Here is a 17,910-nt window from a genome sequence, read left to right on the forward strand (position 1 = left end):
GGTCTGTTTCCTGCGAGCGAACGAAGAACAAGCAAGAAACTGAGATTGCAATCGGGATATTGCGAATATAAGATGAAAGCTTTATTGATCAAGGTGGGGTTCTGTGACGTCTTGGTCTGGTCGTTGGACACAAACGAAGTACGTGAAGTTGCAGCTATGGCGAACCTTTAATCTAAACAAAACCCCAAAGTCTAAACGACGCCCTAAGGGCTGTATATATGGAGGAAGAGGGGGGAATTTCGTGGCCCTTGAGGGTGGGGTCCGAAACCAACCCTAACTCTTGTTTCCCCACACATACGGACTCTAAAAATAGCCTATACTTAAGTATTCGAAATTACATGGGCCTGGCCCATTAATAAGGTGACGCAGCACCTAGAATAGCCTATGGACGAATATTATGAAGTGGCATCTTGTATATTTCGTCCAAGGCTTCATGCACTCCTTATGGCGGCTTCAAAGTCCTGAAATCATCACTTGTAACTCCGTTCTTGATCCCCTTGCGCATGCCATCAACTCCAGGCGTGTTCTTGCTCAAATGTTCATCCTTCTCCAAGCTAGGCCCTTCATTTGTCAGCAAAACAAATGTATCCAATTTAGGCAGCATCATAATCTCATGAACATTAGAATCATTACCAAGAAACGAAAGTACCTGGTAATTTAATTGGCGTGCGCGAGCTCTAGTAATTGGTCCAGTATATGTAACAGTAGGGGATGTGGGTGTAACAATGGTATTGATGTCCTCATCATCCTCCCCTTCTTGAAATGAAGTCGTCCTCGACGGAAGCGCATCTTCCTCACCCAAATAAGGCTTCAAATCTGCAATGTTAAAAGTGGGACTAACCCCAAAATCTACAGGTAGCTCAAGTTTATATGCATTATCATTTATTTTCTCTAACACCTTAAAAGGACCATCAGCACGTGGCATTAGCTTTGATTTGCGCAGATTAGGAAATCTATCTTTACGCAAATGTAACCAAACAAGATCTCCAGGCGCAAACACAACATGTTTTCTACCCTTATCTCCAGCAAGTTTATATTTAGCATTCATACGCTCAATGTTTTCCTTAGTTAACTCATGCATTTTTAAAATCAATTCAGAACGTTCTTTAGCATCAAAATTAACCTTCTCTGAAGATGGAAGAGGCAACAAATCAATAGGTACACGAGGTAGGAAACCATACACAATTTCAAAAGGGCACATCTTAGTAGTAGAATGCAATGAGCGATTATAAGCAAATTCAATATGAGGCAAGCATTCTTCCCACATTTTCTTGTTATTCTTCAAAACAGCCCTAAGCATAGTAGACAATGTTCTATTGACTACTTCAGTTTGTCCATCAGTTTGGGGGTGACAAGTAGTACTAAAAAGCAGCTTAGTCCCCAACTTAGCCCATAAACATCTCCAAAAGTGGCTAAGAAATTTAGTATCACGATCTGAAACAATAGTATTTGGCACACCATGTAAGCGAATAATTTCACGAAAGAACAAATCAGCAACATTAACAGCATCATCGCTTTTATGACATGGTATAAAGTGTGCCATTTTCGAGAACCTATCCACGACAACAAATATGCTATCCCTCCCCTTCTTTGTTCGAGGTAAACCTAAAACAAAGTCCATAGATATATCCTCCCAAGGAACACTAGGTACTAGCAAAGGCATATATAAACCATGAGGATTGAGTCGTGACTTAGCTCTTTGACATGTAGTGCAGCGAGCAACAAAATGCTCAACATCCCGTCTCATCTTTGGCCAAAAGAAATGTGTAGCAAGTATATCCTCCGTCTTCTTGACGCCAAAGTGTCCCATTAATCCTCCTCCATGCGCCTCCTGCAACAACAAAAGACGAACGGAGCTAGCTGGAATGCATAGCTTGTTAGCACGAAACACAAATCCATCGTTAAGAACGAACTTGTTCCAAGTTCTCTGATAGAGGCAAAGGTGTCCCGATGTTTCGATGAGATGGTGGCTATCGTTTTCTGTGGGAGTCGACCTTGACGATCCGACTACGAACGTGCGAGACGTCGCGCCTTAGCAATCGCTAAACCAACTTCCGAGGGGTTATTGACCACGCCGGAGCACGATCAACCTGACCCCGAGGGCCTGTTTCCTGCGAGCAAACGAAGAACAAGCAAGAAACTGAGATTGCAATCTGGATATTGCGAATATAAGATGAAAGCTTTATTGATCAAGGTGGGGTTCTGTGACGTCTTGGTCTGGTCGTTGGACACAAACGAAGTACGCGAAGTTGCAGCTATGGCGAACTTTTAATCTAAACAAAACCCAAAGTCTAAACGACGCCCTAAGGGCTGTATATATGGAGGAAGAGAGGGGAATTTCGTGGCCCTTGAGGGTGGGGTCCGAAACCAACCCTAACTCTTGTTTCCCCCACACATACGGACTCTAAAAATAGCCTATACTTAAGTATTTCGAAATTACATGGGCCTGGCCCATTAATAAGGTGACGCAGCACCTAGAATAGCCTATGGACGAATATTATGAAGTGGCATCTTGTATATTTCGTCCATGGCTTCATGCACTCCTTATGGCGGCTTCAAAGTCCTGAAATCATCACTTGTAACTCCGTTCTTGATCCCCTTGCGCATGCCATCAACTTCATGCGTGTTCTTGCTCCAATGTTCATCCTTCTCCAAGCTAGGCCCTTCATTTGAAAGCAAAACAAATGTATCCAATTTAGGCAGCATCATAATCTCATGAACATTAGAATCATTACCAAGAAACGAAAGTACCTGGTAATTTAATTGGCGTGCGCGAGCTCTAGTAATTGGTCCAGTATATGTAACAGTAGGGGCTGTGGGTGTAACAATGGTATTGATGTCCTCATCATCCTCCCCTTCTTGAAATGAAGTCGTCCTCGACGGAAGCTCATCTTCCTCACCCAAATAAGGCTTCAAATCTGCAATATTAAAAGTGGGACTAACCCCAAAATCTGCAGGTAGCTCAAGTTTATATGCATTATCATTTATTTTCTCTAAAACCTTAAAAGGACCATCAGCACGTGGCATTAGCTTTGATTTGCGCAGATTAGGAAATCTATCTTTACGCAAATGTAACCAAACAAGATCTCCAGGTGCAAACACAACATGTTTTCTACCCTTATCTCCAGCAAGTTTATATTTAGCATTCATACGCTCAATGTTTTCCTTAGTTAACTCATGCATTTTCAAAATCAATTCAGAACGTTCTTTAGCATCAAAATTAACCTTCTCCGAAGATGGAAGAGGCAACAAATCAATAGGTGCACGAGGTAGGAAACCATACACAATTTCAAAAGGGCACATCTTAGTAGTAGAATGCAATGAACGATTATAAGCAAATTCAATATGAGGCAAGCATTCTTCCCACATTTTCTTGTTATTCTTCAAAACAGCCCTAAGCATAGTAGACAATGTTCTATTGACTACTTCAGTTTGTCCATCAGTTTGGGGGTGACAAGTAGTACTAAAAAGCAGCTTAGTCCCCAACTTAGCCCATAAACATCTCCAAAAGTGGCTAAGAAATTTAGTATCACGATCTGAAACAATAGTATTTGGCACACCATGTAAGCGAATAATTTCACGAAAGAACAAATCAGCAACATGAACAGCATCATCGCTTTTATGACATGGTATAAAGTGTGCCATTTTCGAGAACCTATCCACGACAACAAATATGCTATCCCTCCCCTTCTTTGTTCTAGGTAAACCTAAAACAAAGTCCATAGATATATCCTCCCAAGGAACACTAGGTACAGGCAAAGGCATATATAAACCATGAGGATTGAGTCGTGACTTAGCTCTTTGACATGTAGTGCAGCGAGCAACAAAACGCTCAACATCCCGTCTCATCTTTGGCCAAAAGAAATGTGTAGCAAGTATATCCTCCGTCTTCTTGACGCCAAAGTGTCCCATTAATCCTCCTCCATGCGCCTCCTGCAACAACAAAAGACGAACGGAGCTAGCTGGAATGCGTAGCTTGTTAGCACGAAACACAAATCCATTGTTAAGAACGAACTTGTTCCAAGTTCTCCCTTCCTTACAATTCTGCAATACATCTGTAAATTCAGCATCATTAACATATTGATCCTTGATGGTCTCCAAACCAAATATTTTAAAGTCAAGTTGTGAAAGCATAGTATAACGACGAGACAAGGCATCAGCAATAACATTTTCTTTACCCTTCTTGTGTTTAATCACATAAGGGAAAGTCTCAATGAATTCAACCCATTTAGCATGTCGACGGTTCAGTTTTGCTTGACTTTTAATGTGTTTCAAAGATTCATGATCAGAATGTATAACAAATTCCTTGGGCCATAAATAATGTTGCCATGTTTCTAAGGTCCGAACAAGAGCATATAATTCTTTATCATAAGTAGAATAGTTCAGACTAGGCCCACTCAATTTTTCAGAAAAGTATGCAACAGGTTTTCCATCTTGTAATAACACACCTCCTAATCCAATTCCACTAGCATCACATTCAAGCTCAAAAGTCTTATTGAAATTAGGAAGTTGGAGTAAAGGAGCATGTGTCAACTTATCTTTCAATACCGTGAAGGCTTCTTCCTGTGCGGTACCCCAAACAAAAGGCACATCCTTCTTTGTAAGCTCGTTGAGAGGTGCAGCAATGGTGCTGAAATCTCTCACAATACGCCTATAGAAACCAGCGAGGCCAAGGAAACTCCTCACTTGTGTGACCGTTTTGGGCTGCGGCCAACTCTCAATAGCTTCAATCTTGGCTTTATCAACTTCAATTCCCTGTGGAGTAACAACATAGCCAAGAAAAGATACTCGGTCGGTGCAAAAGGTGCACTTTCCAAGGTTTCCAAACAAACGTGCATCACGTAGAGCAATAAAAATAGCACGTAAATGTTCCAAATGTTCCTCCAAAGATTTGCTATAAATCAATATGTCATCAAAGTAAACTACCACAAATCGTCCAATGAAAGCACGTAAAACTTCGTTCATTAACCTCATGAAAGTACTAGGTGCATTAGTTAACCCAAAAGGCATGACTAACCACTCATATAATCCAAACTTAGTTCTTAATATTGTTTTCCATTCATCACCCAATTTCATACGAATTTGATGGTATCCACTACGCAAATCAACTTTGGAGAATATTGTAGAGCCACTCAATTTATCAAGCATATCATCTAGCCTAGGAATAGGATGACGATAACGAATAGTAATATTATTAATGTCTCTACAATCAACACACATACACGATGTACCATCCTTTTTCGGCACTAGAATAATAGGAACAGCACAAGTACTAAGTGGTTCGCGTCTATAACATTTGTCGAGCAGCTCCTGGACTTGACGCATAATCTCCTTCGTCTCCTCTGGATTGGTACGGTACGGTGCACGGTTGGGTAGCAAGGCACCAGGAATTAAGTCAATCTGATGCTCAATCCCTCGAATAGGTGGTAATCCCGGTGGCACGTCTTGTGGAAAGACGTCAGCGAGCTCCTACAAAATGTTAGTAACAGTAAGAGACAAAGAGGAAGGCATGTCCTCGAATGAAAATAATGCCTCTTTGCACACAAAAGTATAGCAAACAGATTTGCTAAAATCTAGATCATCAATATCAGATTTGGTGGTAAGTAAACATGCAGTTTTCAATTTAATTTCAGAAGCAACACTAGATGGTTTATTATTAGGCTTCATTTGTTGCTCAAATTCTTTTGCCACAATCTGATTTTCACTCTTATTTGTCTCCTGTTTTGCTTTATTAGCTCTATTAACATCATCTTTCAAAATGGAATCAGAAGTCATAGGAAGCAAAGTAATATTTTTGTCCGTATGAACAAGAGTATACTGATTGTTTCTACCATGGTGTGCAGAATTTTTATCAAATTGCCATGGTCTACCAAGTAATAAGGAACATGCTTACATAGGTACCACATCACAATCAACATAATCAGCATATGTAGAGATACTAAAATGCACACGAACAGTATGTGTTACCTTAACCTTGCCGCTGTTGTTGAACCATTGGATGTAGTAAGGATGTGGATGTGGTCTTGTGTTGAGAGATAGCTTCTCCACTATCTCCATGCTAGCCAAGTGTTGCAGCTCCCTCCATCTATGATGACGCGAACAGAACGTTCCTTCACAACTCCCTTTGTATGGAACAAATTATGCCTCTGATTTTGCTCAGCTTGTGTAACCTGCACACTCAAAACACGTTGAGCAACTAAACATTCGTACCTGTCAGCATCCTCGGCAGCCATGTATTGCGTCTCATGATCAGAATCGTCTCCACCGTGTTCGTCACGTGTAATAAGAGCCAAAGTCTCCTCATCATAGTCACTAGCGGACTCATACCCACCATCCTCAGTAACAATCATCACACGCTTAGATGGGCATTCTCTCGCATAATGACCTCCACCCTTGCAACGTCGACAAATAATATCATGTGTTTGCCCTGTTGATGCCATGGATGAAGAAGAGCTCTTTGCAGGCCCAGAAGGTGTGCTCTTGGCAGATAATGGTGATTGTGCCTGCTTTATTGTATCACGGTTGGAGGTGGCAGCCGACGGAGGCGCCGGTGTAGCAGAACGTGTGGAAGTAGATGATGCACGTGGTGTCCATGATGAAGGTCGACCTGCAGAAAAGTTAGTCCGCGCCAATGCCTGTCGATCCTGCACTTCACGTTCAGCTTTACAAGCAAGATGGAATAAACGAGTGATATTAGTATACTCCTTATACTCTAGAATCGTCTGAATCTCTCTATTTAATCCACCCATAAAACGTGCAAGCATAGCTTCATTCTCCTCAACAATACCACATCTAATCATGCCAGTTTGTAATTCCTGATAATATTCTTCTACAGAATTTTTTCCCTGTCTTAAGCGCTGCAATTTTTGAAGTAATTCACGTTGATAATATGGTGGAACCCAACGAGTACGCATAGCAGTTTTCAAAGCAACCCAAGTAGCCGGAATAGGATATAATCTACAATGCTCAGACCACCAAACACATGCAAAACTAGTGAAAGCACAAACAGCAGCAGGAACACGTCTCTCCTCGGGATATTGTAAACATGTAAATCGTTGTTCAGTTTCTAACTCCCAAGTAAGATATATATCAGGAACATATCTACCCTCAAATGGTGGAATATTCAATTTTAGTTTAGGGAGATGGTCATGATCTCGTACCTGAGGTGGAGCTACAGCCCTACCATTGCGATTATATGCCCGAGGTCGACCTGCTGGTGGTGGTGCTGGTGGTTGCACTTAGTTTTGATTTTGATCAACCCCATACTCGTAATAGTCCTCCACCACTACAGTAGCAGCAGGAGCTACAGAAGCATCACCAGCAGTAGCAGCGGCACCAGAATTTTGTCCAGGCTCAAGGGGAACGCGCAGTGCTCGTCCCACTTGATTTGGAAGGCGACGTTGTTGTTGTTCTTGTTGTTGTAGAGGTGCGACAGGTGCAGCTCGCGGTGGTGGTGGAAGACGCGTGAACAATTCATTAAACTTGTTATCGAGCTTTTTTTCGAACGTCTTCTCAATGCCATCTATCTTCTCCATGGCCTCTTCAAATCTGTTTAGCACATCTTGCACCTGTCCACTCATCATTTGCTAAAATTTATCATGTAACTGTTTGTTCGTCATGTTCTCCCAATCAGTCTCATCGGCTTGTGATCTTGCCATGGTTAGCAGCAATAGAAACATACAAGAATATGATCCTACAGACTACTAGGAAGTGGTGGTGGTGGTGGTGTATCACAAATCCGTCAAGCGAATCTCAAATTTTTACTAGTTCTTACCCAGCAGCAGGTGGTGATCGGCAACTGTTGTAGTCAAAACTCTCAAAGCTTGGACAGGGCGATTGCCAGGTGGTGTCAAACGCACGACGTAGATGTATGTGGAGCTGGAAGGCTTATGATATGGTAGCAAAAATGTCAGCAATAATCAATTCAGAGATGCAAAGTTGAATAAACGTTCAACGACTGTACTGTGCTAGTCTTAGGCTAGACCGTGCTAGAGACGCGAGCCTAGAACACTAACAAAATCACGGCGCTGCATGTAGACAAGGGAGGAGCACACTCTGAATTTTTTTTCTCTTTTTTCATTTTTTTGCACTTTTTTCCCTCTTTTTTTTGCTCCGCAACAATTTTTTTTTCAAAAAAGTCTACAAATGGTCTAAAAACTGCCTAGCCAGAATTTTCCAGATTGCATATAATGTTTTTGTTGAACAAGTTGCAGCCAAGGTACATGAACTCGATGATGAAAGGAAGAAGCTCTACAGTAAGTTACAAGCTAAGCAAGAGGATGCTTTTCAACACACTGTAGAGATTGAGATGGGATTGAATAAATTCAGTGCCTTATGTGATTTAGGGGCAAGTGTTTCCACTATCCCCAAATCTGTTTATGATAGTCTCAATCTCGTTCCTTATGCTAATACTGAGATCATTTTGAATATGGCTAACTCTATTTTACTTGAGCAGTAGGCATTAAGCATGGTGTTATAGTTCAAATTAGTGATTGCCCTGTCATGATTGATCTTGTGACAATAGATATGCCTGAGGATCCAATTGCTCCTATAATTCTCGGTAGACCTTTTCTAAGGACTATCAAAGCTGTGATAAATGTGATTGAGGGGAATGTGAGATTTGATTTACCAGCTAAAGATCCTTTTGTAAGACATTTCCCCAGGAAAAAGAAAATGAAGAACTATGCAGGAGAAGGCATCGTCGTGAATGCTAGAAGCTATGGTCTCCGTGTGTTTGCACCACCTAGATCACCACTACAGTCGAGCTAACCAACCGAAAACAAGCGCTTCGTGGGAGGCAACCCACGCGAATAAAGTAGACAAGTAAGTTTTTATTTGTTTCAATAAAAGAGTGATTGAAGTTCTTTTTGAAGAAGTTTGGAAGAGACTAATGAAGGACTTGTGATGTGCAAGTTGAATTATATGTTGAATTGATGTTTGGATACCTGGAAATATGTCTATGTATTGGAACTAACCCCGTGGGAGAATAGAGAAAAAGAAAAGTTTCAGAAGAAACAGGTCAAAAGACGGCCTTTAAAACGACCGCAGCGGTCTTATGGGCGGTCGCATGACCTGCTGAAGGTTCCAACGCAAAATAAGCAGAGACAACACGGAGAAAGATGGTGTTTCCAACAAGCACAAGCGCCTGTTCAAGCGGTCGTTTCATTTCTTTGTAGAAACATAGAAAATTTCCAGAGCGTTTGACGGCGTTCCAAACAAGTGCACGCACCCGTCGAGCGGTCATTTGACATCATCGACTAGAAGAAGAAACAGAACAGAGCGAATGATGGTGTTCAAAGCGAACGTTGCCGCCCCGTTTCAGCTGTCATTTCATCTATGCACAGACGCAAGTAAGTTATCAAGGAGAACTACGACGTTCCATGCAGGCACCCGCACCCGTATGAGCGGTCGTTTCGCACCCTGGCGGCCATAATAAGCCTGAGGAAGAAGGTAAATCTCCCCCACCTCTCTCTTTTCTTCTTCTTCTTCTTCCTCCTCTAAACCTCTCCAAACCCTAGCAAAACCTCGGCCCGTCTCTTTTTCTTTTCTTTTTTAGCACTCTTCTAATGCGGTGCATTCTGCCTTTGAGGGTGTGCCATGCCAACATTCGGCAAAAAGCACAACTTCAACATTGATTCTCTACTTTCTGTGGGAGCTTCTTCAGCACGTAGTAGCTATCTCGAGTTGATCAAACAAATCAATTGGTACAATTTTTTCGTGGCCAAAATATTTAGATACTGGATGGTTGATGTATTAGATAGAGTACATTACATGAACATTTACGGTGCTATTCCTCAAACTCCAAACTCCGGTAATTCATCAAAGTACCCCAAACTCCGGTAATTTGAACTTCAACTTTGATATGATGACATTATTGGTCACCTACCCCTTACACCTATATTGTTTGAGGGCAAACCTTGGTTGATAGATACCGTTGATGGGGAGAACCACAAGTTTTGGAGCTAAGTATTCATCCAAGATACTGTGGGGTTATGGATGCTAGTAGTGTACTTATATCTCTATTTGACCGTGGGGCTGCGGGCAACTTGAACCTACCTTGGTTTGATAGCGGAAACTGAGTTTTCTTTCTTTTTTTGCAAGAAAACTGAGTTATCTTTCTGAGTTCATTGTGCTCAATTCACACCGATTTACACAACAAATCAATGCGAAAATCGAAAACTAGCATGATGGCGTAACCGAGTATGAATAGTAACAGAGAATTCAAATGATCCATTAACCGCTCACAAAAAAATCAGATACAAAGCAAAACCCAAGGCTACATGGGCTGAGAATCAAAACGGTGTTATCACAAAGCTTATGAGCTCGTGTTGTGGCCATCAGATGGCCATTTTGAGTAGTGATGGGCAGGCCAAATGATTACCAATCAAAAAGTGTGCATTTCATAGTAAAAATCTCACAAACTGACAAGCACAGCATGAATCAAAATGAACCTTCACAATGGAAACAAGATTCTCAGAGCATTTAGGTAGAACAGCTCATTGTGCATAACGAAATTATAGCTAAACAGAACCAAATACTAGATATATAACTGGTTCAAAACAAGGGAGACAGCTAGATGGACATGCCACCAGATGGTCCGTACTGAATTCTTTCAAAGTAGAAAGCGGCATAACTCATTTAAGAGGAATGAACCGGGAAGAGTGTGTGGCACCGATACCGGGCCTACCATGCTTCACTGGCTTGTAGGAGATAGAGAACTCTGCAAGGTAATGGCCAATCATCTCAGGCTTAATCTCAACCTGGTTGAAGGTCTTGCCATTGTAGACACCGATAAGGCTGCCAATCATCTCAGGGACAATGATCATGTTACGAAGATGTGTCCTCACTGGCTCAGGCTTCTCACCAGCAGGAGCGTCCTTTTTCTGTTCAAGACCAACGGAACAGATTGTCAGGTAACTACATGTTAGTAAAATAAAAAGCTCTAGCTTAAGCTAGTTTTCCCTCCTTAACTAATTCTTTCATCAAACCTCCCCCTCCGTTTTTGCTTTTGCTGTTTCTACTGGTTTTTGTTAAAACCAACAACAACAACACAGCCTTCAGTCCCAAACAAATTGGCGTAGGCTAGAGGTGAAACCCATAAACTCTCGCAACCAACTCATGGCTCGGGCACATGGATAGCAAGCTTCCACGCACCCCTGTCCATAGCTAGCTCTTTGGTGATACTCCAATCCTTCAGGTCTCTCTAAACGGACTCCTCCCATGTCAAATTCGGTCTACCCCGCCATCTCTTGACATTCTCCGCATGATTTAGCTGTCCGCTATGCACTGGAGCTTCTGGAGGCCTGCGCTGAATATGCCCAAACCATCTCAGACGATGTTGGACAAGCTTCTCTTCAATTTTTGTTAAAACCAACACTACTTAAAAATCATCTATTTATCAAATAAGATAATGTTTCCTGGTAAGCCAATAAGTATATCTTCCAAAATATGCAAGGTTCCATCTTATGTTTACTTCGATTTGACAACCCCAACTCTTCCATTCAGTCTTGGCTGCTTTTTGGTCTGCTTATAATTTATTAAATAAAATCATGTTTCATTTAGTAACTGAATAACTACTGATCCAATTGGAAGCTAAAATACATTTTCAGTGTGCAATTGCATTAAGAAAACAAAAGGTGCCCCTCTGCAACACACAGGCAATTATATAGTATTGCATGGAAATGCAGCTATAATACAGTGAGATTTGCAACATTACAGTGGAAAGAATGAGGAAAGAGCATATTCTCCTTTTTTAGGTTAGCAGCTCAGAATCATGTTATTGAAGTATAATAGCCGGCATTGCTAGTTATGAATGCACTACTGAAGTTCATATGGTAGAACAAAAGTAGTCAGCTCACATAGTCTGAACTAATTTCAAACTCAGATCATGTAAAGAAGGAAAGATCAAATGCATAGCACCATAAACGCATAAACAACATACAGCATAGTGAGGAAACCTGACCTTGCGACAGAAAAACAACACATTCTATCTTTACTCTTACAAAGATCTGAGTTGGTGGCAACCCGTTCACCAAGTTGATAGAAGTTGACACATTTCTCAAACATTCTATGGAGATCAGAGTTTATAGTTTTAGACAACTCAGGACCTATGATGGCACAAGTGTTTAAACTTGAAACCAAAACAAAAAATATTGATAGCTATGCACGAGAATGTAGCCAATAGATCTTAAAGATTGTTGCAGGAGACATAGGAGGCACCTGAATTAACAGCATGTGCTCGAGTAACTGAATGTCTATTTCCCAGTACCAATCAGCACATGCCGCTAAGATTAACCTTCTAAAAAAGACAATGGTAACATAAACATTTATTGTGACAGAAACCAAACAAGTAACTTAAAATCCCTGAGTCCCGCAATAGTAAGTAGACAGATCCAGGCATCATACCGTATAAGGTAGTAGACTAGTAGTAACTTGAGTTATATCAGTCAGAATGTTCATAAAACGGAAACAAAGAAAAAGGACTGGGCAACTCACCGCCTTGCGCAGCTTCTTGACGAGCGCCATGGGCTTCCTCTTGAGACCCCTCTTGAACCTGCCAGAGCACACAGCGATTCATCCACATCAGACGAAGGACAACAAACAACGAAACTCGAACGCGCGAGATGCATAGACAACAGGTACCTTCTGCGGGCGCGAGCGGGGAACATCTGGACAAGGTCGTCGGTGGACATGTCGAGGAGGGCATCGAGATCCACGCCGCGATAGCTGAACTTGCGGAACGTCCTCTTCTTCGGCTGCGCGCCGGCGGCCACCTCCGTGTCAACGTCGACGTCCGCCTGAGGACACGAAACATCGATCCGGCGTTACGAGGGCGACATGGACGGGTTACGAGATGATGCAGGGTTTCGAACTCACCATGGTCGGGTCGGCTTCGAGCGGGTACGAAGCGGCGGCGGCGGCGAGGAATGGGAAGCTGCGGCTTCTAGGGTTCTGAAGAATGGTTTGTGAGAGTGGGAGCTTATATATATAGCTGGGCGTGGTGATTCATTTGGGCTGGGCTGGTAAATGTTTGGGCGATGCGTGGGCTGGTATATATAGCAGATAGTCTCCATGGGCTGGCAGCCAATTAGGCGGTGCGATTTTATTTTTATTAGCCACCAGGTGCGATTTGACCTGTTAGCCATTCTCCAGATACCCCTAAAAAAACATTCTCCAGATTTTTTATGCTCGTCCTTGTCACCAAGAAACTCTAATCCTCCTTTTTTTCCTCAAAATAAAAAAACTAGATGCTTTTTTGCAGGAAAAAGTGGATTTTATTTCTCGGTAATGAAATTACAGTCTGTTAATACAATCTGAGCTACTTATCTGGCACTCGACACAACAAACAATCAATGCTACTACCAGAACGACCAACATTAGCTAGACTATGAGTAACTCTTTTTTTTAGAATAACTATATTTTGACGCTCAATTTTCAATGAAATAAATCAGAATTGGTTGTGATATATTTATATGGAATCTGATTGCATGAACATGAATATTTTAAGCAATGATATATTGCATATGTTTGGTCACATCGTAGGTGCACTAAGTTACCGGTACGAAGTTCGGAAGAAAAAAATAGAAGCATATGGAAAGAAAATCTCTATTATTAAAGGGGAGTTGGCAGCGTCGCCTTCACTCCGATTAAAACCTTCTCATCATTTTTCTATCCCACCAATTTATCTATGTTAGACTGTATAATACGTAGCATCTGTACATGACTTGTATTCTGTATTGTACATGTTGGTGTACCTCTTAGACTGTATAATACGTAGCATCTATACATGACTGTATAGCCACACTCGTGTTGGGGGGTCGAGCAGTTTCTCAAACCCTAAGTTTTACATGGTATCAGAGCAGTGGAGAGGTGGAACACAAAAGTGGTGCCGGAGTGGTTTGAGTAGACGAAAATGATGAAAACTGGAACACATTCTCGTCAAACATCACATCACACGAGATGTGGACACGGTTAGACAGAACATAAAGGCACTTGTACCCTTTATGAACAGAAGTATAATCGAGGAAGACACATTTTTTGGATCGAAACTCGAGCTTACGCTTATTACAGGGGTGAAGGTGAGGCCAACACGCACACGCAAACACTTTGAGGAACGTATAATTTGGAGTTTCATTAAGTAAGAGTTCAAGTGGTGTTTTCATCCAAGGAGTCGTGTAGGAAGCCTATTAACAAGAAAACAGGCGGTGGAGACGGCATCACTCCAAAACCAAAAAAGAACCGATGCATGAGCAAGCAAAGCAAGGCCAGTTTCAACAACATGACGATGCTTACGCTCAGCGGTGCCATTCTGCTGATGCGTATGAGGACAAGACACACAATACGAAATCCCAAACTTGTTGAAGAACGCATTGAGGTTGTGATACTTACCCCCCCCCCTCCAAATCAGATTGTACATGTATGATTTTATGCTAAAGAAGACGCTCAAAATGGGCTTGAAATTGCAGAAAAATTTCAAACACATCATATTTACGCTCAATAACATAAAGCCAAGTGAAGCAACTGTAGGCATCAATAAAACTGACATAGTAATTATGGCCGCTAACAGATGTTTTGGCATGAACCCACAAATCAGAAAACACAAGCTGAAGTGGATTTCTGACTACATGACTCGACTCTGAAAACGAAAGCTGATGACTCTTGCCTTGCTAGCAGGCATCACAAACTGTTTCAACAAGTTTATTGGACACAATTGGAAAATCATGGCGATGAAGAACATGACAAACTATGCGAGTGGCAGGATGACCAAGCCGTGCGTGCCAATGAGTAGACGACACATGCACGCGCGCTGAAAGCCTGAGGGACATGCGGCACATCAAGTGCATAGGGTCCATGGCGCAGGCAGCCTCTAAGAAGAACGTCCCTTGTGTCCTGATCCTTGATAAAACAATGAAAAGGTTGAAACTCGGTGAAGACATTATGATAGAGGCGAGCGTGTCCCGATATTTCGATGAGATGATAACTATCGATTTGGTGGAGTCGACTTTGATGATCGACTACAAACATGCACGACGTTGCACCTTAGCAACCGTTAAACCAATCTCCTGAGGTTACTGACTGTAACATCCCAAAATTCTAAATTTTGGAATGTTATAATAAATAGATAGATAGATTGATTGTTGTGTAATTGATTGAGTGAAATTTAAAACTTTTTGAAATTTAAATGAGAGAGAATAAAAGGACTTTCCCAAACTTTCATTTTGCTTTTATGATCTCCATGAATTCAAATTATTTTCAAACACAAAACCCTGGAGAGAAGATGACATGACTTCTTCCATTTATTTAAATGACACAGGGTGTTGAAAATATTTGAATTTCATTTGAGAATATTTCCAATTCTGAAACTTTATGCAACTCAATGATTTTCACGAGCGAAGATAAAATGACTTTTTCAAATTATATGAAATATGAGTTGTGAGTTTCAAAGGATCAATTTCAAAGTCCTTTTGGAATTAATTTTCAATTTGGATTTATTTGAGTTTTATTCAAATTATTTTCTCCAAAAATAAAATATATGGAAAATAGGGTAACATGATTCCCTACATTAGAAAATTGGAGAAAAATTAATTTGAAATCATTTTGGTATTTTTAAAATGGTTTTTGTTAGATTTTAATAGACCAGTAGTACTGTTTGAATTATTAGAATTTATGTGTATTCTATTTTATGCAAGAAAAATGTTCACCGTGTAGAAAATATTTTTTAAAAAATTTTGATATATTATATGCCTATATAATATTTTGCTTTAATTATTTTATTTGTCTGCAAAATGTTGTATTAAAAAAATTTTAAAAAAAATCTTCGTCGACTGGGCCGGTCCAGCACCCAGCCAGGTCGCGGCCCAGCCAGCCCAGCCCCGCGCGTCCCCGACCTCCGGCTCCCGCACGCCGCCGCGCCGCCATGGACGCCGTGCACCGCCCGGCCTCCTCTGCCCCCTCCTCCACGCCACTTCCTCCCCTTCCTATAAATCCGGAGCCCCGGGCCCCGTTCCTCTCTTCGCCGCCGCCTTCCTCTGCTCACGCGCCGCCGCCGCCGCGGAATCTTGCCGCCTGCGCCGCCCCGCTGCACTAGGCACGCGTCGCCTGTGCCGCGCCCCTCCGTCGCCTTGCCGTGCGCTCGCCTCCGCGCCGCGCCGCTCGCCCCGCATCGCCGAACGCCACCGCCGCCCGGACGCCCGCGCCGGAGTTCGCCGCCGGCCGGATCCGCCCCGCCGCCCGTCGAAAACCGCCCGCCCTGGTTTCGTCGGAAAACCCCGAACCGGTAATAAACCGTCCCGATCCGGTTTATCCCTTTTAGGTTTTCTTCGGTTTTCTCTTTAGCCGGTTTAATTTTTTTAGTTAGACTTATTTTACGAACGCTCACTGGTTAGGTATTCACAGTGAACGATTTTTGTTCGTTAGGGTTTCATAGAGAACGTTCGTACAATATAATTTTTCTTTTTCTTTTTATTATAGTTTTCGGCCAGGGACCCATCCATGAATATTTTCTTTATAGATCAGCCCCTGGTTTTCAAACGATTATAACTTTTTGCTCGTTAGTCAGAATTAGATGAAACCAAGGCCCACGTCTTCGTTACAATCTCCTCTATCCAGTAAAACAACTTAAACATGTTTTTGAAAGTTTTAAAATTTGAATTAGATCATATTTGAATTCTAACTTCGTTTGATCATAACTTGAGTTTCGTAGCTCCATTTGAGTTGATTCTTTTTGCAAATCGAAGCTCTTGACCTAAACTTTCTGATAAGGCCAAATTCACATAATTTTGGTACTGTTAGAAATTATTTCATGTTGCAAGAGTTCTTTGCTTGGTTTTGATGTTTTCTGAATCGTCTTCTTCGATCTTTCTGGTCTTTTGAGTGATTGCTTATGTGTGGTTACTATTGCTTGCTTACGATAGATTGACCGGAGTGTGACGAGTAGAGCTATCAAGAGTTTTGAGTGCGAATCATCTTCATCAACATTGCAGGCAAGTTCACACTTTGATCATACCTTTTTCATACCCAGTTTTTATTGCATTAGATCAAACCTCCAACATTGCATGATTAGGATCTAATTAAATTGTGGGATGGGAAGTAGTTGATGAGGTAGGAACCTATTGCCCTGCATTCAAACCTTGGGAGTTACTTTTACGTTATGCTTACATTGCCATGCTATGCTCGTAGACGTGGATTGGGTTTTGAGAGTATTCATGACAGATGTGAGATTGTTAATTAATGGTTTACTTAAGGTGGCAAATTAAACACACATCTGGGTGGATTGAGGCACCTGGTTATTCTAGGATTGCCTGTCTAGGCACCTGGGTAGACCAGGATTGCCTGTTTTTTATGGACCGCCACCCAGGCTCAAAGGGATCATGAGATTATTCATACTAGAAACTTATGTGTGCAGCCACAAGCTATTATGGGCTCTAGCATAGTTGATTAAGTCGTGCGAACTCTTACAGGGTAGACTAGCAGATGTAGGGGAAAGTAGGTGTAACGGTCTATCCATTGTAAGGTGCTAGCGCTTCTCAAAGACTATGTCTTGGTCATCCGTCTTCTCAAACACCATGTAGTGCGAGAAACCAAACAGAGGCAATCGAGTCTTGTGGGGAAAAGTGTGCAAACCTCTGCAGAGTGTATAAACTAATCATGATTAGCCGTGTCCCCGGTTATGGACATCTTGAGTATCTAGTACTTGGATTATCATGTGAATCTCATCACGTTACTTTAAATGAATATTGTTGGGTTTTAATGATGTTACTTAATTGGGATTGAGAATGCTGTCAACCATTCTCAATGTTTAACAATGACCATGATAGTTAAATAAAAGTTATTCTTTTGCAGTAGGGAAACATTGGCTTTTCGCAAAAACCTTATAACCATAGAGCTTTTCCACCAGCCAAATATACATGT

At 41.7% G+C, this 17,910-nt stretch overlaps 1 protein-coding gene across 1 annotated transcript; it reads right to left on the reverse strand.

Annotated features, from left to right (window-relative positions):
• Positions 1–10,436: 10,436 nt before the first annotated feature.
• On the reverse strand, positions 10,437–13,033 carry LOC125537129 (small ribosomal subunit protein uS19). Its single transcript, XM_048700423.2, has 4 exons — positions 12,877–13,033; positions 12,643–12,797; positions 12,496–12,553; positions 10,437–10,883 (listed from the first exon to the last, which is right to left on the reverse strand). The coding sequence occupies exons 1-4, from the start codon at positions 12,877–12,879 to the stop codon at positions 10,635–10,637; spliced, it is 465 nt and encodes a 154-aa protein (XP_048556380.1). The 5' UTR covers positions 12,880–13,033; the 3' UTR covers positions 10,437–10,634.
• Between the last annotated feature and the right edge of the window lie 4,877 nt (positions 13,034–17,910).

Source organism: Triticum urartu, chromosome 2A (genome assembly GCF_056163025.1).
Source record: "Triticum urartu cultivar PI428250 chromosome 2A, HENAU_Tu73, whole genome shotgun sequence".
Classification (NCBI taxonomy): Eukaryota; Viridiplantae; Streptophyta; class Magnoliopsida; order Poales; family Poaceae; genus Triticum; species Triticum urartu.